The sequence below is a fragment of the Aethalodelphis obliquidens genome, unplaced genomic scaffold (assembly GCF_003676395.1).
Source record: "Aethalodelphis obliquidens isolate GAN/ISIS:26980383/991018 unplaced genomic scaffold, ASM367639v1 scaffold1, whole genome shotgun sequence".
Classification (NCBI taxonomy): domain Eukaryota; kingdom Metazoa; phylum Chordata; class Mammalia; order Artiodactyla; family Delphinidae; genus Aethalodelphis; species Aethalodelphis obliquidens.
The window spans coordinates 4,165,743-4,190,099 of record NW_020837945.1 but is presented as its reverse complement, the minus strand read 5'-3'; the positions used below and the strand labels follow the sequence as shown (position 1 = coordinate 4,190,099).

Below are 24,357 nucleotides of genomic sequence, written 5' to 3'. Positions count from 1 at the left end.
GTGTCCCCTGTATCGGCAGGCGGACTCTCAACCACTGCGCCACCAGGGAAGCCCTCAGGGAATGTCATTTGATGAAACAAACAGAGGAAGGGAATTTGTTCACAAAGAACCCACGGTCATGGGGTGGTAGCCCTGGGGACTAATGTGCCACCTGACTGGGTGTAGTAAGGTCAACTGAAGTTGTAGTCTCTAACATGGGGCCCCAGCTCCAGCCCGGGACCCCCTGGGCACATGAAGTCTTTCCAAAGGCATGGGGGTGGGTGGTGGTTAGGGAATAAATTTCCAGATTGCCAGATTCCATAAGGACTCTTTAAAATTGATCACCTTTCAAAATTGCTTTTCTCTCACTATACAATGAACAGAATGCATCCCTCTCCCCCCAGTACACTTTTTGTTTTAGCAAACTTGCCCTTTCAACTGCACCAGTATGGACCCAAAATCATATAGGCCTTGGGGTAGGGTCCCTTGAGAAGAAGCAAGAGCATCACAAAAAAAATAAAAAGTGTTGATTCAGGCCGTACATCGACAGCAAGGCTCTGTGCCTTATCCATCTACCTTAGAGTTTAAATATTTAAGGTTTACAAAAAGGACTTAGGGAACTGTGAATCTCTTTCAAAGCACATCCCTCCCCCCTTCATTTGCACCATTCTCAGCAATGGGGAAGAAACTTGGTGAGCGCTATCATTTATTCACCCGGGTTTTGGTCTAATTTGTATGTTTTGCCTGATTTCAAGGAGGTGTCGGAGAACGGCTCTGAATTTCTGCCGACGGGTCAACGTTACATTGTCAAGTAAAAGGAAGGTATGTTGGAGGTAAGTAAGTGCTTTACATTTTTCATAACATTTATTTCAAGTCATAGGAGAAATATTTTCATTTACTTTTATCTAAGATTATTAGCTGTGTACATTTTAATATTTAGAGACTTATGGTCCCAGAAAAAAATTTTAATGAATTTCCAATATATGCATATGTATTTTCTGGGTGCAGACAAGTATGATAAGGTGGCCAATTAAATGCTTTCAAAAATAAAATGAGGGCTTCCCTGGTGGCGCAGTGGTTGGGAGTCCGCCTGCCGATGCAGGGGACGCGGGTTCGTGCCCCGGTCCGGGAAGATCCCACATGCCTTGGAGTGGCTGGGCCCGTGAGCCATGGCCGCTGAGCCTGCACGTCCGGAGCCTGTGCTCCGCAACGGGAGAGGCCACAACAGTGAGAGGCCCGCGTACCGCAAAAAAACAAAAAAAAAAACAAAAAATAAAAAAATAAAATGAATGACTTTAAGATCCATTTAGGTGGGGGAAATGGAACAAAAATCTGAAGTCGGGGATCAAAAGGAACAGAGTAAAAGACTTGGAGATCTTTTTTTTTTTTTTTTTTTTGCTGCGTTGGGTCTTCGTTTCTGTACGAGGGCTTTCTCTGGTTGCAGCGAGCAGGGGCCACTCTTCATCGCGGTGCGCGGGCCTCTCACTGTCACGGCCTCTCCTATTGCGGAGCACAGGCTCCAGAAGCGCAGGCTCAGTAGTTGTGGCTCATGGGCCCAGTTGCTCCACGGCATGTGGGATCTTCCCAGACCAGGGCTCGAACCCGTGTCTGCTGCATTGGCAGGCAGATTCTCAACCACTGCGCCACCCGGGAAGCCCTGGAGTTCATATTTTATAAAACACAGGTTTGGTGTTCAATTATCATAGTATTTAGAATCCCTCATCTACACTGGAAAGAATTTTATAATAATTTTACTTTTAAATGTAAACTTAAAGATACATCAGAAATTTCATCCTTTGCCACTATTTAAATTTATGGTGAAAAAAATTTTTGATGTTCAACCTACAATCATGATGGGAAATACAGAGTTTAAAAAAATCTTTGGAGATCCGGAAGCATATCCTTGAAGACCACTAAGCTGGTTGGGAGCATCTGTCCTCATCTGACACTTGGTTCCTTGGAGTTGTCCTGTCATTTCTTTCTGAGCTCCCACTGTGTCCCAGTATGTCTTATGGTGGGTTTGGTTCCATGATTGAATGTACTCAGCTTCTGAATTGTGTTAATCCTGACCTACTTGGTTTTAAGCTGACCTGATAAAGGAAGAAGATGGTTCATTCTGACTTGAAAATCAAAGAACCCGATTCACCTTCTGCATCCAGTCATCTGTTACTAAATGGAAATGATGATCTGGTGGCGAAAAATGAGGAAACGGTAAGTTGATGCCCGAAAACCACTCTCCGTGTGGACATGAGCTGTGTCCACTTGCGGGCTGCCCACTGATACAGTGATGCCGTTGCTGCCCGGAGGTTCCCGCTTCCACATCTCTCTGAGGGCAGGACGTGGATACAAAGACTCTACTCATTCTGTTTGGGCCCTTCTTGCAGCCAAATGCAGACAGTGTTTTGCCTTAGCTGATGCTGGTTGGGGTGCAATTTTGGTCTGGAAAACCAGGCAAGATGCTGATGGGCTAGTGTAGGAATTGGCCCCAGGCACTGGGCCCGAGGAGCCCTGTGTTATCACATGCACACATCATGGTTCAGTCTCGAGTTCAAACCTCTGAGGTGTCACTGTGACACCACCTCACGGTGAAGCCATGTGGTGTCTTTTCTCCTAGAATCGAGACATATTTTTGGTGGGAACTAGACTTGGCTTCTGGAATCAGCTCAACCTGAATTTGATTCCGGTGCTGACACTGGCAGCTGTGTGATCTTGGGTGGTTATTCTTCCCTTTAGAAGCCCGATTTTCCATCTGTAAAGTCGGAATAATGATAGTATTTACCTTGTGTGACTGTTGAGAAGAGGCAGAGGCCGGGCACTTAGGAAGAGCTCTGTTTATTGCTGTCACATGTTTCAACACAATGGATCTTCCGTGTCTTCCCAGTTGGCCCCATTTTCATAATCAATGTTTAACAATGTTTTAAACAATATTACAAACTACATTGGAGGACATAGAAAAATAAGAAGGTCCACCCATCTTTCCACCACCCTAGTATAACTGTCGTCTCTCTCCTGGCTGTAACTGGCAGGGTAGAGGGCAGGAGGGACTCCCAGTGCTCAGACCCATGTGTTCGGATGTAGCTTTGCCTTTTTCGGCCAGGTTGAACAGGGGGTGTCTTATGACCCAGCAATTCCACTTCTAGGTGTAGACCTTGGCTCTTAGAGTGTGGTCCCCAGAGAAGCAGCATCAACATCCCCGGGGAAGTTTGACGTGGAAGTGATCACACTCACATATCCTTCCCCCAGACCTAGTGAACTAGAAATTTCAGGGACAGAGCCTACCATCTGTGTTCTAACAGACCCTCCAAGTGATGCTTCTTTGTGCTGAAGTTTGAGAAGCATTTTTCCACATTCATATAGCATCCTTTCTAAGCAAAACCAGAAACAACACAAGTGCCCATGAGCAGTGGAGTGCATACATAGATTGTGGTGTGCTCATGCAATAGGATTCCATGCAGCAGTGAAAAGGAATGAGCTAGAGTTCCAGGTATCAAGATGGCTGAGTCTAGAAAACAATGGTGCGGGAGTCCCCTGGTGGTCCAGTGGTTAGGGCTTGGCACTTACACTGCCGTGGCCCGGGTTCAACCCTGGTTGTGGAACTGAGATCCTGCAAGCCGAACGGTGTGGCCCAAAAAAACAAAACTAAAAACAGATAAACAGTGGTGAACCCTAGAATCAAGTCACAGAAGAAATATACTATATGATCCCATTTATATAAACATCCACAACAGGCAACCATAAGCCACGTATTGTTTAGGGAAAGATGCACGGGCGGTAAGACTGTAATGAAGAGGCAAGGACATCGTTATCACCAACCTGAGAACGGAAGAACCTTCTGGGGCTGAAGTGGTTTTAGGAGGAAGGTGCCTGGGGAGGGGTAGATTGAGTGTCTTAAGTACAGGGACTATGTGTTTTCTTAACCCAGGTGGTTGGTACATGCATTTTGACTAATTAGTATTCATGTTTTATAAACTCTCATGAATGGGTGGTATAAAGAAACGAAAACAGAAAGAACCCATAAGGAGGGCTAAGACTGAGGTCACTGATGAGTGTAAAGGTACAGCCAGGTGTGTGCACAGCCACCACGAGTCTTTCTGTGGGGAATTGTGCTCCGAACCTTTCTGAAGTGTTGTTATAGAGAAAAATTGCTCAGGACACTTGTTTAAAAAGGGCAAGGAAGATTTTATTCAAGACTATTGCAATAGGGGAGAGAGATTGCGCTCAATGTGGATACAAGGACAAGTGGGGATTTATAGCCAGCAGGCAGGGTGGAGGACAGGAGGAAGAATTACCTAGAGGAACTAGGTTAGGATCAAGGGAGGTGAGGAAGGAACTGACTGGCTGTCAAAGCTGAGGAGATTCTGGATGAACTGGCTTAGCACGATGCTTTGATAAGTCTGGACTCAGTAGGTGAAGGAGAGGCCTAGAGGAGAAGGGGGCTCAAAGGAGCCCCGTTAAAGTTTGGCCAAGGGCATCCCTGTCAGTGTGTGTACCCCCTTCTCTGCTGAATTTTGTCAACATTTCCCATGTATGAAATGTTGCGCTCAGGCATTCTGTAAGGCAGTGGTTCTCATCTGGGGGCAGTTTTACCCTTTGGAACACCTGGCAATCTCTGAAGACATTTTGGTTGTCACAACTCAAAGTGACTAGTGAATAGAGACCAGGGATGCTGCTACACCTCCTACAAGGCACAGGACAGCCCGACCACAAAGGCTCATCGGGTCCAAACTATGAACACCTTCTCACGATGCTATAAAACAACTATTCCCGTAAAATTTAATTATATTATAAAGCATGCACAAAAATAGGAATTAGAAAAAGGTAAAAGGTAAAATGATTTTTTCTTATTTTCTTCGCCACTGGGGTTGTTGGTTTTCTTGTTGTTGAGGTTTGGGCGTTCTTTATATATATATTCTGGGTACAAGTCCTTTGTCAGATATAAGCTTTGCAAACATTGTGCCTTGTCTTTCCATTCTCTTAACAGTCTCTTTTAAAGATTAGATGTTTTAAATTTTGATGACGTCCAATCTATGAGTTGGTTCTTTTATGGATTTTGTACTCTTGGGGCCATATCTAAGAAATCCTTGCCTAATCCATAGTCACAAAGATTTTCTCCTGTGTTTTCTTCTAGAAGTTCTATAGTTTTAGAGTTTGCATTTGGGTCTGTGTTCCACTGTGAGTTAATTTTTGTACATGGTGTTAAACATAGATTCAAGGTCATTTTTTTGCATACAGATGTTTAGTTATCCCAGTACCATTTGTTGAAGGAAAAGGCTACCTTTTTTCCACTGCATTCCCCTTGTACTTTGGTCAAAAAACAGTTGTTCACAAATGTATTGGTTTATTTCTAGACTATGCATTCTGTTCCATTCTCTTTCTCCATTTCTGCATCAGCATCCCATTGTTTTGGTTACTACAGCTTTATAGTAATTATGGAAATCAGGGAATGTTAGCCCTCCAACTCTGTTCTTTTTCAAAGTCATTTGACTGTTTTAGGAGTATTTAGACTATTTAGATTTTCTGTGATTGTTAATGTAATTGGGCTTGGAAAGATCATTTTGCTATTTGTTTTCTACTTGCCTTGCTTTTCATCTCCTCTTTCCTCTTTTCCTGCCTTCTTTTGAATTAATCAAGTTTTTTTATGATTCTGTTTTATCTCCTCTGTTGGCTTATTAAATGAAACTGTTTTAGGGAATATATTATGTGTCCTTAACTTATCAAGTTTACCTTCAAGTGCTAATATACTACTTCATGTATAAGAACCTTACGATAGTATGTGTCCATTTCTCCCCTCCCAGCCTTCATGCTATTTTATCATGATTTTTAATTTTACCAATATTTTAAACCCCACAATACATTGTCATTTCTGTTCAAATAGTCAAATGTCTTTTAAAGATAATTAAGTAATAAAAAAGCATAGTGGTCACCATTTCTGGTGTAAATTCCTGGGTGTAGATTAAGAAGTCCATTCAATATAATCTTCCTTTGGCTTGAAGGACATCCTAAACATTTCCTGTAGTGCAGGTCTGCTGGTGATGAATTCATTCACTTTTGTGCATCCAAAAAAGTCCTTATTCACTTTCGTTATTTTAAAAGATATGTTTGCTGGGTAGAGAATTCTGGGTTGATGGTTTTTCTCAGCACTTTAAAAAGGTTGCTCCACTGTCTACTCACTTGTATAGCTTCTAGTGAGAAATGTGCTGTAAATCTCATCTTTGTTCTTCTGTACTTATAACATGTTATTTTCCGGCTGCTTTAAACAGTTTGTCATTATCAGTGGTTTTGAGCAATTTGACTATAATGTGCCTTGATGTAGTTTACTTTATGTTTCCTTTGCTCAGGATTCATTGAGCTTTTTGGATCTTTGGGCTAATAGTTTTCACCAAGCTTGGGAAAAATTTAGCTATTATTTCTTCAAGTATTTATTTCTGTTTTGCCCCCACTCTCTTTTGAGAACTCCAATCACCTGTATATATTAGGTCGATTGAAGTTGTCCATCTTTGATGGCATGTGACCTGCAGGCTATGATAGAGGTCTCCCACTCTACCTCTTCCAGGGGTCTGAGAACAACCTGTACAACCAGTATGAGGAGAAGGTGTGGCCCTGCAGTGACCTCACTGACTCCCTGCGGGCCCTGGGTATGGAGCAGGGCCTGGCCCTGCCCGCCATCGCTGTCACTGGGGACCAGAGCTCGGGCAAGAGGAGGCTCTGTCGGGGTTCGCCCTTCCCAGAGGCAGCGATAAGCTCTGCTGGGCCAGCCTCCTGCAAGCCCCAAGGCATCCCGGGGACCAGTGGTTTAAGGGGAGGTCTCTGGGAAGGCCCCCAGGAGGGCAGCTCCCACAGGCCCTGGACAGCTGCATAAGCACTTGCCCTGTATGTTAATCAGCTCAGGCTGCAGTAACAGAGGACCTCAGACTAGGAGCTTAAACAATAGAAATTTACTTCTCGCAGTTCTGGAGTCTGGAAGCCCGAGATCAAGGTGTCAGCAGGATTGGTTTCTCCTGAGGCCTGTGTCCTCAGCTTACACATGACCCTCTTCTCCTTGTGTCCTCACGTGGCCTTTCCTCTATGTGCACCCATGTCTAGGATCTCTTCCTCTTTTTAGAAGGATGCCAGACATGTTGTTTAGGGCCCCACTCTTATGACCTCATTTAATGTTCATTACCTCTTTAAAGATATAGCCTATCTCCAAGTATAGTCACGTTGGGCATTAGGGGCTTCAACATATGAGTCTGACAGGGTGGCGGGGGGAGGAGACCCAATTCATAACATCCTCTCATCACAGGTTTAGTGTGGATGGTCCATAACCTACACTTGCGGAAGGTCTGAGTAAATGCATGTGGGTCCTCAGCCCTGAACACTGTGCACGTGGGTGTCCTACCTGAGCCCCTTCCCAAGAGGTGACCCCCCCATCTGGGAGGTGAAGATTGGTGCTCTGCTAAGTGGTGCTTTTTGAACCACCAGGCCAAGGATCAGTGAGGGCTCCAGGGAAGAAGGCACACCTGAGCTGGGTCTTGAAATACGGGTCAGATGTGAAGGCGGGTGGGATTTGGAAGAAGTTTACAGTAAGGGGACTGTGGTGAGGTGGCCTGGCGGGGGCAGTCCCCCTTCCTGATAGGAGTGGGGTGTGTGCACTGGGGGATGATGGAGGACATTTGCAGAAGTTTGGGGCTCCCCACTGTAGTTTGCCACCTGGGCTGATGGAAAACACTGGAGTGAAGCAGGGGGTCTAAAGAAGTGGCTTTCAAGCCAAACACCTCCTGAGGCATACAGTCAAGATGCACATTCGTGAGTCACCCCAGATAGAATGTGTCAGAGTGTCAGAGGGTGAGACCAGAAAGTCTACAGTTTTAACAGTCTCCCCAGATGATTGTATAGAAATTTGAGAACCACTGGTCTAAGACCACCATATAGGACTGTTAAGAGCAGCGTATAGAACTGATGGATAATGACCTCCTAGGTATTGTTACAAGATGTCCTCTGGTGCTGAAACTGAAAAAACTTGTGAATGAAGACGAGTGGAAAGGCAAAGTCAAGTTTCCGGGACAAAGAGACTGAGATTTCCGATGCTTCGCAGGTGGAAAAGGAAATCAGTGAAGGTAAGTGTCCCGTGTTTGTTTGTCATTGCCTATTTGGCTGTCTGGTCAACCAGGTGAAGTGGGTGGGGTCTGCCTGTCACCATTCCCACTCTCCCCTTTCTGGGCCCGTCCTGGTCCCTGGGGAACCCTCCCTTCCCTACATCCGGCCCCCAGCTTTCTCGTATTTTCTCTTCTTTTACTCTCATTAAGACCAGTGTTTTGGACAGAATCTGACCTCAGTAGTTTATTGTTTAGTATGTAAGTACGTACCTGAGCGTAGTGTGAATTTTGAAGCTTGTCTCCAAATACGGAGTATTGGCCCCTTATTCAAGGGCTTCCCCATCCCACAGATCTGATGGAAGAGGTATACGGGTATGGGACCAGGGAACCCCTTCACCTATTAACCTGGTAAAAAGGCATTCCAAAATGCTGACTGGGGCATCACTGAACCCTATTCAGAAATGGGGGTCCTTTTTCTCCAAGAGTGGGGTGCATGTCCTTGCATAACCCTGGTTTAGGCTAATTTATGGCAGGGCTCAGTAAATGCAGACCACAGAGATTACATCATCGATGTGAGACATCTGAAAAGGGAAACTTAACACTTGGACTTATGAATGCACTTTCAGAATGGACCTCATTCCTATGTAGGGGACTCACTGCATGCCTCATCCGTGAATCACAGTGGGTGGGAGTTGCTTTCAGAGGATTCGCTGTAATGTGATATTCCATCCTAAGCTCTATTCTGTTTTTTTCCTTCCTCTTCTCTAGCCCAGGTTGCCATTGCTGGGGAAGGCACGGGAATCAGTCATGAGCTGATTAGTCTGGAAGTCACCTCCCCTCATGTCCCGGATCTGACCCTGATAGACCTTCCCAGCATCACCAGGATCGCTGTGGGCAATCAGCCAGCCGACATTGAATATCAGGTGAAACGTCAGGTTCCATCCTGGCCCGGGCCTTGTGGGGGTAGGGCTGCATTAGAGCATCAGTGAGTCCAGGACTGAGCTTGAAGAGTGGGTGTTAGGAGGTAGGGAATTTGGAGAGTGTGATGGTCGAAATCTACTCCACCAAGTTGGGTGGAAGCTTCTGTGGAAAAAGGCAAACAGGCAAAGTTGGAAATGCATTTTATTTGTGTTTTATGCGGCGACTCGTTTGGGTCATAGTTACATTTTGTGCCATCTCTAAACCAGCACGTATTAGGAAGGGGTTTTATGTGGGGAGCATAAGAGAGCATTAGAAGCAAGTCTAATGATATTCCTAGATCAGTGAATCTCACTCTGTGGATTAAAGATTTAGGGAATAGTCAAGCAATTCTTTTGGCATCTTGTTTTTCATTGTGACTGTCAGATTTGAGGTCTTAGGAGATAGTTAAAGAGTTAAGACCTCACAGTTCTCCCTGTTTGAACCACAGAGAACTTAGTTCCTCTGCCTTGGGAAGTACCACCAGGCTTGTGTTATGGGCTCGTTTCTCCATAGTTGCTTCTTTGGAGAAATACCTCTGGGACCTGGAGGGTCTGAAGCAAGTACAAGGTCAGGACCTGTCTCATCTCTCATACCCTCTCATTTTCTTACAGATCAAGTCTCTCATCAGGAAGTACATCCTTAAGCAGGAGACCATCAACTTGGTGCTAGTCCCCGCTAATGTGGACATCGCTACCGTGGAGGCACTGCGCAGGCTCAGGAGGTGGACCTCCAAGGACAGGACCATAGGTAAGAAGACGGAAGAATCTAAAAATAGTAGGTGGCTTGATAGTGGAAAAGCATCTCTTGAATCCAGTGGGTGCTTCCTGGCACACACGCAAGATGAGAACCTTTTGAGAACACATTGAGGCCACATGAAATGGGCCACATTTGACTCTTGTTGGCCATGTGTTGGCTTGTAATCCTTGTCTACCTGCTTATAAGAGGCATGGTGGGTTCAGGAGGTGAGGCAAAATCAGAAAGCAGTTATGTCAGTTGACAGTGCATTTGAGGTAGAACAACCCATGTGTCCCAGACAGATGAATGGATATGCAAAATGTGTTGTATCAATACAATGGAATAGTATTCAACCTTAAAAAGGAAGGATAGGGCCTCCCTGGTGGCGCAGTGGTTGAGAGTCCGCCTGCTGATGCAGGGGACACGGGTTCGTGCCCTGATCCAGGAAGATCCCACATGCCGCGGAGCAGCTGTGCCCGTGAGCCATGGCCGCTGAGCCTGTGTGTCCGGAGCCTGTGCTCCGCAACAGGAGAGGCCACAGCAGTGAGAGGCCCGCGTACCGCAAAAAAAAAAAGGAAGGATATTCGGACACCTGCTACAATGTGGGTGGATCTTGAAGACATTATGGTTAATGACATAAGCCAGGGCAGAAGGACAAATACTGTGTGATCCCACTTATATGAGGGATCTATAGTGGTCAAGTTCATAGAGACAGGAAGTCGAAAGGGGGAAAGAAGAGTGGGTGTTCAGTGGTGACAGAGTCTCAGCTTGGGAGGAGTAAAAGGTTTTGGAGCTGGTTAGTGATCAAGGTTGCCCAACAACGTGGGAGTGCAGTGTGCACCTAAAAATGGCTAAAATGGTAAATTTTATGTTTTAAAAAATGTGTTTGGTTGTAAATAGCAGAGAACTCGAGTACAGTGGCTGAAACAAATGGCGATTTATTTTCACGCCTAACAAGAACTCTGGGCACAGGCTGCTTCCCTCGGGACCGCTGTTCAGTGACGCTGTCAGGACCCAGTCCCTTCCACCTTCTGCTCCACCATCCTTAGCTGCAGGCGCTCATTCTTTGCTTGTCCTGCTGCCTGTCGTGCCTGGGATGGGAATCTCTGGGCCAGGGCAGCAGCTACCAGTGGACACGGTAAACCTCAGGGTTAGTCCTGGGCTGGCTTCGCTGGACAGTCCCACAGGGCCCCGCACCCGGAAGGGTCCACACCTGGTGTGATGCTCTGATGCTGCCATCTTGCAATACTCAACGTTTGAACAAGGGGCTCTGCGTTTCCATTTTGTAATGGGCCCTGCAAGTGATGTAACTGGTCCTGGCTGGACCAGTGTTCCTCCAAGTGTGAGCCAGGCCCCACCTGCACCAGAAATAATTGCAGAAGTTTTAGAAATGCAAGTCCCTCAATCCCACCAAACCTCCTGAATCAGAATCTCTGGGATGGGGCCTGAGATTCTGCAATTTTTTTTTTTTTTTTTTTTGCGGTACGCGGGCCTCTCACTGCTGTGGCCTCTCCCATTGCGGAGCAACAGGCTCCGGACGTGCAGGCTCAGTGGCCATGGCTCACAGGCACAGCCGCTCCACGGCACGCAGGATCCTCCCAGACTGGGGCACGAACCCGTGTCTCCTGCATCGGCAGGCGGACTCTCAACCACTGCGCCACCAGGGAAGCCCTGAGATTCTGCATTTTAAGACCTCCCTTAAGGTGGTTCAGATGCACAGGAAAGTTTGAGAGTGAACTCCTCCACTGGACAGAAAGAACACAAAAGGGCCGTTACATTCTACTGTCTCTTTGGTGTGAGAGCCGAGATCTGGGTGATGTGAGCTTGGGGAGAACACAGGGGCTGAGCCTCACACCTTCGCTCTGCAAGCCCTATTGTGTGCCCTCAAACAGGGTGGGAGGAAACCAGGGGCCAGGGGACCTGCCTTCCCAGGGGCAGGAGCTGTCCTTACTTTTCGCTCTGTGAAGCTGTGAGCATTCTCTAACCAAAGTCTCTGGGTCGCAGGAATCTTGACGAAGCCCGATCTGGTGGACAAAAGCACCGAAGACAAGGTAGTGGACGTGGTGAGAAACCTCGTCTTCCACCTGAAGAAGGGCTACATGATCGTCAAGTGCCGGGGGCAGCAGGACATCCAGCACCAGCTGAGCCTGACCAAGGCCCTGCAGAAGGAGCAGGACTTCTTTGGGAACCACGCCCATTTCAGGTAGGCGGTGGTGTTTTCCGAGTGTGAACCAAAATTAAGGACCTCCGTCCTCACGGGGGAAAATGGATGCTGTCTGAGATCAGATTTTGAGAGTGTCCATGTGTGTTTGTTCCTTGACAATGACCATGGAATTTGTCTGGAAGAAAAAAGGAGGAATTCACAAAGTACCGCAAAGAATAAATTTAAAACGTCAAAAGAAGGCAGAGGTTTTTTCAATAACTGAAATAGTATGGTTCTGGAACCGGAATATAAACGTAAGTGAAACAGGATAGAAACAAAGTAGAAAACCCAGAAATAAGACTCAGATACATATATTTGGTCTATGATGAATGTGGTAGTTCAAATCCCTGGGCTATGTCTGTTGGATCATCCATCAGTGGCATTGAGATAATTGTTTAATATTTGGGAAAAAATTAAATTGTGACCTTACTTAACATGGGATACCCAAATATAATATCAGTTGAAGTTTAAAATTAAGTACAAGAAAGGCACCATAAGTGTCCCAGAAGAAAATATAGACGGAGAATTTATAATCCCAGCATAAAAGTCTTTCTAACCCTAATGCCAAAAATGACATTTTTAAAAAAGGAAAAGACTGATAAATTGGTTAGATTTGAAACAATGAGAAGATGTAGAGTTGGTGGGAAAGGAGGGGCGTGGACCTTCACCTCTGCTGCTGGGAATGTGTGCTGAGGTCACATGCGGACCGGTCTGCATAGGTGCGTGTCCGAGGTTGAGTTCCAGTTCTAGGAATTCCACCCAGGAAAGTAATCAGAGATGTATCCACTAATGTTGGCTAAAGGATATTCAGCACAGGTTTGTTTTTTGTTTAAATTTTTATTAGAGTACAGTTGCTTTACAATGTTGTGTTAGTTTCAGGTGTACAACAAAGTGGATCAGGTATACATATATCCACTCTTTTTTAGATTCTTTTCCCATATAGGTCATTACAGAGTATTGAGTAGAGTTCCCTGTGCTATACAGTAGGTCTTCATTCATTATCTATTTTATACATAGTAATGTGTATATGTCAATCCCAATCTCCCAGTTCATCCCAACCCCCCCTTCCCCCTTGGTATCCATAAGTTTGTTCTCTACATCTGTGTCTCTATTTCTGCTTTGCAAATAAGTTCATCTGTACCATTTTTCTAGATTCCACATATAAGCAATATTATACAATATTTTTTTTTTACAGATTTGTTTTTTGTTTTTTGCAGTACACGGGCCTCTCACTGCCGTGGCCTCTCCCGTTGCGGAGCACAGGCTCCGGACGCGCAGGCTCAGCGGCCATGGCTCACGGGCCCAGCTGCTCCGCGGCACGTGGGATCCTCCCGGACCGCGACACGAACCCACGTCCCCTGAATCGGCAGGCAGACTCCCAACCACTGCGCCACCAGGGAAGCCCCCAGATTTGTTTTTAATTGTGGAAAATTTGGAATCTAAATGTTGAAAATCCTGGGATTTATATAAATGAACCAGAATAAGAGATCACAGCGTTGGCAACCATTAGTCTGCTGTGCAATGAGATGCCAATGAAAAGGAGCTTATAAGATGTGGAGAAAAAAGTGACACAGTCACTGAGATCCCTTGTGTGCACACATGTGTATGCAGGTGGAGAGCCATGTCCTTCGTAAACGTTATCACATTTGATGCTCCCGGAAGCCTGCAGAGACGTATAACTCAGAGGAGACACTTGTACACCTGTGTTCATAGCAGCATTGTTCACAATAGCTAAAGCATGGAAGCAACCTGAGTGTCCATTGATAGATGAATGGGATAAACAGAATGTGTTCCGTGCATACAGTGGAACAGCATTCGGCCTCAGAAAGGAAGGAAACTCTAGCACATGTTGTAACACGGATGAACCTTGAGGACGTTATGCTCGGTGAAATAAGCCAGTCAGAAAAAGACAAACACTGTATGATTCCACTTGTACGAGGCCCCTAGAAGAGTCACAGTCATAGAGACAGGGCCTGGGGGGAGGGGGAGGGGGAGACGTTTAATGCGGACCGAGTCTCATTTGGGGAAGAAGGGGTAGTTCTGGAGGTGGATGGTGGTGATGGACGCACAGCAACGTAATTGTACTTAATACCACTGAATGTGGGCTTACAAACGACCGAAATGGTGAATTTTATGTTATGTATATTTTACAATTTTAAAAATTGACAGGTGTGGAAACTGAAACTTAGGTACGAGTGTACTCTTGCAAAGAGGTGTGTGGACTCATGCTTCCTGGCCGCCCTTCATCCTAAAAAGTCCCTTAAAATATAGAATATCATGTAATAACTCACCCTGCAAACACATATTTGGAAAGAGTGAGAGAAGGGCTTGGCTTCCTTCCTCCAACCAGCCCATGGTTTAAGTTCTCCTCTTGGGGAAGGGTGGGTCCCCCAGTTCAGGGTTCATCCGTAAACCTGTGTCAGTATATTTTCACGAGGCCCGATACTGATGTGCATTACGTATATAGAAGGGTATGTGCGTGTTATGAAAACATATCTAGAGGTGACTGTATATTTTTATAAAGACCATTTCTATAGTCAGATGTCATGAGACACAATGTATCAGCTGGCAGGGATCATTCTGTACCATTTTTGAAATACCTAACGTTACTGAAATTCAGTCAATTCTATGCGATCCAATTCTGAACATTTCTTGGGGACCAGATGCAGGACATCCCATCCAGCGGGAAGTAACTGGATTTGCCTTGGCTTTCCCTAGCAGCAGAGAGCCGACTTGCATTTTCTGGCTAGACCCAGATGGACATGTACGTTGTCTTCTCTCACAGGGATCTTCTGGAGGAAGGAAGGGCCACGGTCCCGTGCCTGGCCGAAAGACTGACCACTGAACTCATCATGCACGTCTGTGTAAGTACTTGCAAAGCTGTCCAATCTCTGAATAGAATCCTGCAGACACAAAGCTTAACCATGTCGGCTAACAAACGTCAGCACACGTGGATCTCCTGTGCATCTCGTGAAGATGCCGGCTCAGATTCAGGGGGTCTGGATGTGGCCCGGGATTCTCCCAGGTGGTGTGGATGTTGCCTGTCAGAGGACCACACGTTGAGTGGGATGCTCATTAACTATCCACTTGGCCTGATTACAAATTAGCATCTTATGAGCACTGGACTAACTCTTCCTTTCCCGTCATCGCCAAACTTGACTCATTCCCTCTTCATATTTATGGCTTTCCATGGTTTTCTATTTTCCTCAGAAATCTCTGCCCCTGTTAGAAAATCAGATAAAGGAGAGTCACCAGAGAATAACAGAGGAGCTACAGAAGTGTGGCTCAGATATCCCGGAAGACGCAAGTGGGAAGATGTTCTCTCTGATAGATGTGAGTGTTGCCAGGGGCACCAAGCCGGAGAGTCGCACATCACTGTCTACAAAGGGATCGTGCGTGGGCCTTGTGCACGTCTCTCTTCACTCCCCTAAAGCTGATCTGGACTCCTTCTGGCCACTTAGCACCAGAAAGGGGCTGGGGTTGGAGGATGGTGGGCAGGGAGTGGCAGGCCATCCCATTCACAGCATCGGCTCTTCCTCAAGCGCGCTCACCCAAGACCCCCGGGCAGTGAGGGGAGTTTGGGGTTGTCTGCTGCCAAAGCCTCTTCTCTCCTGTCCTCCCACCCGGGCCTGTAAGGCAGCAGAGAAGGGCTCGCCCACCCTCTGCATGCATGCGACCGCCAAACTACTTTGCTTGTATTTGCAATATCTCCGCTGATACTTAACGTTTTTCTTCTTGGCAGAAAATTGATGCATTTAATAAAGAGATCTCTAATATAATAGAAGGGGAAGAATTTGTGGGAAAGTATGACTCCCGGCTGTTTAACAAAATGCAAACCGAGTTCTACAGATGGAGTATTGTGGTTGCAAACAGTTTCCAGAAAGGTGAGTCCAAGGCACCATGGGAAACCCTGCAAGTCAAACTGAGTCCAGGGCCAGGGGGCTGGGTGATGCAGTTGGTGAAGGACGCCCAGAGTAAGGAGTTAGTGGCGTGAAAGCCACATGTGCTGTTTCAGATCCCTGAACTCTGGCCAGCAAGTGTCTAGTACTGATTTCAGAGGACACCTAGAGAGAAAATACAGATTCATTGGCCCATATCAGTCACGACTCTTAGAAGAATCAGCCCTCCCTCAACAGTGAGCAAGTCGACATATCATGTGTGTCACACTCTTTTTGTTCCCAACGGTGCTGCCCCTGAAATAACCCAGTTTGATCTTGGTTAACCCACCAAGGCCTTGAAGCCTGACGTGTCTCGTAATGGATCTTACAGTTGCGGTGATGAAAAGAAAACACAACGGAGAGGTCCAGGGGAGCTGATTTTCACTACTCAGAAATTTCCTCTCAGCTCCCAAGAGATGGTCTCATGCCAACGTGGCCCTTCTGTGTGATTCTCTGTGTGGCCCACCACCTCAGCTCCCCCACACCCACTTGGTCAGGAAGAACTCTGCACCAGCCCTGCTCACTGGGCTACTGTGCTCACCAGGGAGCTCCCCGGCAGGAAAGGCTTTCCCTCTCCTTCCCTGTCTGACCCGTGCTGCTCCCCTCCCCCTATGTGGCTCTGCCTGGCCGCCCCTGCTTCTGTTACACGGGGGTCACAGGCTGAACATTACCCATCTCGTACTTCACCAAAACTAGGGATGATTTGGATGATCTCCAGGACAACGGGAAAATGACTTTTGCAGCTGTGTTCATACCAGACTCTCAAAAGCTGTTTGGGTGTGTGGTTTTGCCGGTCAGACAGACCAGCCCTTCCTTTCAGCTGGTGTCCATTCTCCAACATCAGACGTCAGTTTCTTGGCCCCAGCATCCCCCTGGAATGCCTTCATCTGCCTGTCCCTTCTCTCCCGCCCTGCATTGGTGACACTGGCGGTCCCATCCCTCGCCTGCTCTCGTCCTGGGGCACGGAGCATGTGTTCCAGCTCCAGCTCACTGATTCCCTCCACGCACATACCCTGAGTGCTTGCTCCACTCCTGGCACCTTTCTAAACTTTTGTTTTTAGCTCATGTAATCTTTTCAGCCCTCACATGAGGCCAGGTGCTCATACTATAGAGAAGGGAAGTGAAGCACAGAGAGGTTGCAGAACTTGCTGCAGTACCAGTATATATCAGCTTGTTGAGAGATCAACTTATCTCAGGAAAGAGAAACTTTGCACTAGCAGGTGGCGTGCGGTGACATTACCCAACTCAGGTTCTGCTTCTCATTGCTCAAGAGTCCAGTACTGAGAGACAAGTATTGGGTAAAATGAGAGACAGCTTTACTCAGGAAGCTGGCAATCCTGGGGAGAAGGTGGACTCATGGCCCAAAGAACCAATTCCCCATTTTCCAGGTTTTGTTTGGAGATTCTGTAGGGAAAAGAGGAAGGGTCAACATGCTAAAGAGGTGCGTGATGAGCTCGTGGACATTCCTCTGATTGGTTGGTGGTGAGGTCACCAAGAGTCAACATCCTCAACCCTCTGGTTCCAACTGATCTGGGGGCTATGTGATTGTGGGCAGCATATGATTAACTTCTTTTACGTGGCGGGGGTTTTAGTCTCTGTAAAGCAGCTCAGAGGACATGGCGCAAAATACTGTCTGTAGCCCTTGAGGAGGGACTAAAGGTCCTTGACTTTGTTTAATGTCTAAACTATTATTATTTTGTTTGGCTTGACTATTTTCCTTTGTTGCTGCCTTTTTTCATTTCTCTGATTAAATTTATCCTTTGGATACATTTTCTTTTTTTAGAGACAAAGGGAAAGCAGAGGACATGGGTGGGGTGAGGAGGGGATATTGTCCCAGGACCCCACTGGGTCCTGCTGAGTTACAGAGAGGGAGAAAGGAAGGTCAAAACGAACTTTCAATGTGCCCAGAGCTCAGAGAGCTCCCTTCTGTGCTTTTTGATAGTCCAGCTCCTTTTCTGCTAAATAATTTTAGCTTTGATTTAAAAAAAAAAAAAGGTTATAAAATCTTCGGGGCAGAGTTTTTGTACTCAGTCTGCCCATTAACCTTTTTAGAGCACATTTTACCCTCTTGCATCAGAAGTAAGCATTTAGTGATCAGGAGAGGCTGGTGGGAGCCCAGGCTTGGGGTTGGCCCCCGACGCGGTGCCGCCTGGAGCACAGAGGACGAGGGTGCTTTTGAATCCCAGGTGGGGAGCTTTCGCACCCGCCAGGTCTCGTCTGTGCCGGGGGCTCCTCGGTGACGTCAGGGTCTCCTGGCGGCCGCAGCCCCTCACCCTCCTGTGAACTGCCCCTCCCTTCTTGTCAGGAGGTCAGCACCCGCATCTCCAGCCACACCCCCTTGATCATCCAGTTCTTCATGCTCAAGACGTTCGTCCAGCTGCGGAACGGCATGCTGCAGCTGCTGCAGAACAAGGACGAGTACGACAGGCTGCTGAAGGAGTGCAGCGACACCAGCGACAGGAGGAAGCTCCCGAGGGAGCCGCTGCAGCGGCTGACCCGGGCTCGGCTCGCCAAGTTCCCCGGCTGAACCCGCCCTCCGCCCCGCCCCGGGGTCTCCAGGGAGCCGGCGACCGACATCTTTCCCTGCCAGCCTCGCGTCATTAGCTGATCATTTCACAGTTGCGCCAGTGGTTAGCAGTCAGACTGTAGCCGTCATCCCTGCTGTTAGTGGATGACGACCTAGTAAGAAGCTGTGATGGGCACGCTGGCTTCGGGCATAAAGTGATTTACACAGATGGTCCACGGCTGCCCTGTGCTCTCTGCATCACTTCATCAGTTACCGATGCCCACACAGCATCCTAAGAGGGTCATTCCGGTTTCTGTAGTGGCCTTTCACACCCGACGTTTTAGGGGCATTAGTGCCACGTGTGTGAATGCACACAGAAGCCTATTTCTTTGATTTGTAATAAACTCGTTTCGACCAGACATTTCTCTGACACCTTCTTTTTCTGGGGGGGAGAAGTCTGACAGTGACAGCAGGCGGGAACGCTTGGAGCAGTCGGTGGGCACTACCGCTTCCCTCGGTGCTGGATCAGGTCACAGCGAACAGTTGAACAGAGGAGTGTGGTCGGTTATTGATGAGAGGCTGAAGGGAAATGGGGAATCCAGTTAAAGAAATGGGACAGAATGTGAAGCAATCGGCATTCGTTGTGTATAACGTGTGCTGATCAAGTGTCCAGTCTGCTTAACCGCTGGCCACCTGGCATGAGGCTGACAGGTAAAAAGCCCACGTCCAGAGAAGTCACTGCCCAGCCAGCGGGGTTTTACAGGCCAATGCAGGTCTGGGGGGCAGAGAAGGTGGACCGTTAACCGTGAATTGGCCAGAAGGAGCACAGCACGGTCCTGAGTGTCCTTGGACTGGGCAGGGCTGGGGGCGCACGCAGACAGCCCGCCAGGAAGGGAGTGGCTATCTCACGAGCTGTCCACTCCCAGGCCCAGTGGGACAACCGCTTGTTGTTGGGGGGAGGGGGGTGAACTAGCTACACTGTCCCCTCCCACCCAGCCCCCACCGTACCCGCACCCCCATCCCAGGGCCCTTCTGACACTCAGGACTCCGTGATCCTCATTGCTTTGGGACAATATGCGAATTCATGTACGAGAGGGGATGCTCTGGACACTTGGAGGCTGGCGCCCCCTCGTGGCTGGACTGAGTAACTGCTCCAATACCAACAAGGGACCAGAATCAGAGGTGTTCGTGTTGCCAAGGGTTCTTCTTTGCTGTCGCTACGGTTTTCCTGGCGATTCCTAGACTGAGTAGAGGAAGAAAGCTGATAGTACGTGCTCCAGAGAACGGGAATTTCCCCAGGGAGCAAGCCCGCTGGGGACTCACAAGGTACTCATAATCACTTTCCTGTTACCCCGAAAGAACAGACGTCCAGGAATCCCTCAGGCCTGTTCTGACCAGCCATCGATAGGGGAGAAGTGCACTGTCTCTCCTCTCACCTGCTCAGGACTCAGGGAGAGACAGCCCTGGAGTTCACTCTCTGTGATTCCTTCACTCAGAGGGCGGAGAGGCTCAGGCAAAGGGTTGAACTGCCCCCGCCATTCTCCTTCTCACATCTCCCATCTCCACCCATGAGGGGCGGCACCCGGATCAGAACCTGCAACTCCAGGGTCTGCTGCCTGCTGTACAGCATCGGCCTGAAGGTCCATCAACGTGTGCAGAATGTGCTAGAATAACAGTGATGCCCACTCGTGGTCCCTCACTCCAGGCAAGCCTGGGCTTCAGCTGATCCCATAGGATGGGGCTGAGTCTGGAGCAGAGCAAGGAGAGGGGCCAGATCACATTGAACTGACCAAAGTAGGAGGCCTCATTTTTCCAGAATGCAGGGTCTGCAGGTGCTTACTAAATGCTGTGAGGGGTGGAGTGGGCATAGGAGATGCTGGGCACTTGTCCAAATGACTTGCCGGATGCCTGACTATTTTCTAAGATGCTATGGAAGACCTCCCTTTATTTCTCTCCTTCTGGAGCAGAAAGCAAAGACGAAAGCAGCCAGCCAGCCAGAAAAGGCCCCGTGGTCAGTTTTTGTTTGGGAGGAAAGGAATCCAGTCCCAGGGACAAATCATCCGCCAGGTAGCCATAAAAGCAGCAAAAGGGGCACTGACCTTGAATCCACTCACCTTCAGTGGATTCAAATGGATCAGTGGATTTTCAGGGGATTATAAGATCAGGTTCTTTAATCACAGCAACGCCCATGTTTATGGGGTTAATTCATTTAAAATGAGGTAGCTGGTACAACAGTGAATCTTTTAAGTGTCACTTTGGAAGTAGCCTAAATTGCAGCCCTTAAAACACTGGGGGCGCTGGGAGAAGAGCTCTGGCCCGTGCCACATCACCTTCTCTGCGTCCAAAGCAGCAAAGGATTTGACTTCAACCAGGGGTGTGTGTGTGTGTCTCTTTAAAAAGTCAGGTTCCAGGGTGAAGCCTTGGCCATAAGGAAAACGTCTCTGAAATCAGAGCCAGGTCAGGGAAACCACAGGAGAACCAGAGAGAAGGAGCTGAGAACAGGCCAGGGACCCGAGTTTAAGGTAGGACTGTACCCCGACCTCCATAACAGCTCAGCAAGAAGCGAATCAAAGTTTATTCATTTTCCACACTGCGAACTCACCCTGCCCCAGCTGCAGGAAGCCACAAGACGATCAACACCGATTCCACACTTTCCTTAATACTCGTTTCCACTTTAATTAGTATTTTGGGTTCATTTATATTGAGCAAATCGAACCTATGTCTTTTATAAAGGTTTAAGTACAAACATATCAATGTTTTCAGTGTTCTGCCTGGACTTTTTAGGTGAAATCAGCCTCATCCAGAAGTAAAACCATTCACGTGGGGACTCCAAAATGAAAAGTGTGACTGGAAAGCATGTCAGCTGCCTTGCCCACATGGACGTTTTCAGGTATACAATCTTTATTATTTGCAGATCCCTTATGGGTGGATTCACCAACTTGCTTTTAAAATTTATTGGTTCCCCGCAAAATCAACACTTGTGGACAGGGGCATAGGGGCAAGACATTTGAGTTGCTGAATGCGTTTCAGCTCAGACTGTAAAGAAGTATCATTTTCAGTCTATTTAATGCGGTGTTTTTTTAGCATTTTTGTACTTTTGGCTGGTGATTTCACTGCTGAAATGGCCCCAGGCAGAGTGGGAAAGAGCTGTCTAGTGTGCTAAGTGCAGGCAGGCTGGGCTGTGCCCTGCGGGGAAGCGGCCTTCAGGAGTGAGTGTTTTAGGGCTGTCGGCCGTAAGTTCAATGTTAACGAACGAACAATATATACCCATAAGGTGTCTTTAAATGAACACATACCGAACAAGGTTATGCAGTGATGGGTTGACAAAGACAGGTGGCTGGCAGGCACCTGCCCCTATTTGTCCCTTAGGAGCCATGATTCAATATTCACTAATTCAAGGTTCGCGATGACTTTGTACAACATAATTGCCACGAGTAACAAGAATCAACTGTATCTTTTTTTTTTTTTTTTTTTTTGCGGGACGCGGGCCTCTCACTGCTGTGGCCTCTCCCGTTGCGGAGCACAGGCTCCGGATGCGCAGGCTCAGCGGCCATGGCTCACGGGCCCAGCTGCTCCGCGGCATGTGGGATCCTCCCAGACCGGGGCACGAACCCTTGTCCCCTGCATCGGCAGGCGGACTCTCAACCACTGCGCCACCAGGGAAGCCCTCAACTGTATTTTTGAACGTTATCTAACAAAAACATGTGCTTTCTTTTCTTTTTCAATTACAAGTTTTTCCATAATTTTAATGCAAATTGACATGATGAAGACAACGGCCAGTTGTTTTCTCCAATCACCTGTTACCTGTTGGGACCTGCTGGATTTGGGGAATTTGAAGAATGAGAATGGATTTTTGTTCCAGGCAGGAAAACATTTACCCAAGCTCCGTTTCCCACCTGTGGCCACAACTCCAGGGACAGAGATGCTTGTTAGTTAAGGAAGCAGCTCTGCCACCGTGAGCTCGTGGGGATTTTAGGAAGACAGCTTTAGGGGAAGAGACGCTAGCCTCATGTTTGAGGAGGCAGGTTCTGAAAACTCTTGGGACACTGGGCAGAGAGTTCTAGAAGAGAGTTGGGTCTCGGGGTCTGAATCTGGGAGAAGTGGGAGGTACAAGTGATTCCCCACCCCCACCCCCACCCCCCGCCCGCCGCCTCAGACCCAGCCCCTCCTCCCCAGCCTCAGACCCACCCCACCACGCAGCAGCTGCTCCAACATCCCGGCCCTACAAAAACGCAGATTGGCTCGCGGTGGCCACACAGATCTCCAGAGCCTCAACACGTTTGGAAAAAGAATGTATAATTTATTTGTACAATTTTTCACACTTGAATTTTACAATTTAAAAAAGATACAAAACAGAAGACAAACAGTGATCACATAAATTAAGAGAAGCACTAAAGAAGGAACACCTTCTCACCATGACAATGCTTTTTAAAATCCGCCTCGGGGAGCAGGCGCGTCCGGATGGTCCCTGCGGTTGCTGCCGTCCAAGCATCCTGCGAGCGGATCGTACAGCCTTCCGTCCCAAGGTTAAGTCCTAGCACAGAATCACTCAATTTGTTCTTGGAAACACCAGCGTGTCTGAGAGGGTGCAGAACCTCACGGCCCTGCGTTTACGCTTCACACTTGGCAACTGAAACGTGACCTTCCCTCCCAGGGAAACTTTAGGGGTTGGAAGGGGTCACAGGGAGTCCAACACACACCTCTCTCTTCTTTGTCACAAGCACAGGTGCTGTGCATGTCACTTACAGAGCATTCAATTCGGAGCCAGCAACTCAAGTCCGCTGCTGTTCACACAGGCAAAGACAACAGTAGTTTCAGAGTCAGGTGTAGAACTACTTAGAGGATCATGGCCCAGATTCCACGAGCACTGAGGTAGTAACATGTAGAAAGTTTACAGGAAACAGTGTATCTTTAATCAGCATCCCTGATTGCCCTGGGTCACCTCAATTTCCACGTGATTAGCAGACCTTAAGAGGGTCAGCAGACACCCCACCTGGGGTGGGACCACAGTAGGGGGTGGGGCGTAGCACAGTTTCCAAGGAGAGGGCCAGGGAGAAGACATGGAGTAAGGCTGGTCTCCCTGGACAGCGCCCCACCCAACAGGCAGGGGCCCCCTGCCCCGGCAGTGCTCAGCACTGAACACATCTGCTCCGTCTACACCCGCACCACCGCCCAAGAAGGAAAAAAGGTTTCAGTGCCCTGACAAGTGGCTATCAAGTCATCACCCATGAAGGGCTGGTCCCTTTATTTCCAGCCACCTTCCAAGGCTGCTAAAAAGGCACTAAAAAATGATCAGCAAAAATCCCTCGTGGGGAGACAGGCCCTGGGGCTGCCCCAAGTGGCCCGCACTGGTGATGGCCCCAGAGGGTGGCCCCTGCAGTTTCTACCTGGCTTCCTCCCTTCCCATCTCAAGCCGTCCAGCAGCTGAGAAGTCACCAGCCCCATGTGCGTCCAAGAGGGGCCCCTGGAACGGGGCTTGGAAGGAAGGTCCCCGTGGGACAGACCCCATCCCTCTGCCCTGCACCGGCCCTGCATGCCCACACCCAGCTGGGCCTCCCCTGTCGGACGAGGGGCGCGGGAGTGTACGCCCGGGGTGGGGGAGGCCATGTGGCCTGCAGAGAACTGTGGAGCGTGCCAAAGACAGACAGGTTCACTACTTAATAAAAACGAAAGGACCTGGGAATCATTTCTAAAAATACATCATGCACAGGGATTAAAAATCAGCCCCTTCGGGCTTCCCTGGTGGCGCAGTGGTTGAGAGTCCGCCTGCCGATGCAGGGGACACGGGTTCATGCCCCGGTCCGGGAGGATCCCACATGCCGCGGAACGGCTGGGCCTGTGAGCCATGGCCGCTGAGCCTGCGCGTCCGGAGCCTGTGCTCCGCAACGGGAGAGGCCACAGCAGTGAGAGGCCCACGTACCGCAAAAAAAAAAAAAAAAAAAAAAAAAATCAGCCCCTTCA

At 48.2% G+C, this 24,357-nt stretch overlaps 1 protein-coding gene across 1 annotated transcript; it reads left to right on the top strand.

Annotated features, from left to right (window-relative positions):
* The first annotated feature begins 34 nt into the window (after positions 1-34).
* MX1 (MX dynamin like GTPase 1) lies at positions 35-18,806 on the top strand. Its single transcript, XM_027092795.1, is given in 13 exon segments — positions 35-812; positions 2,065-2,190; positions 6,533-6,674; positions 6,677-6,714; positions 7,936-8,010; positions 8,012-8,075; positions 8,823-8,977; positions 9,626-9,761; positions 11,754-11,952; positions 14,738-14,816; positions 15,163-15,285; positions 15,695-15,836; positions 18,196-18,806. Coding segments are annotated over 12 exon segments (1,557 nt in total). The 5' UTR covers positions 35-812; positions 2,065-2,085; the 3' UTR covers positions 18,495-18,806.
* Positions 18,807-24,357: the final 5,551 nt, after the last annotated feature.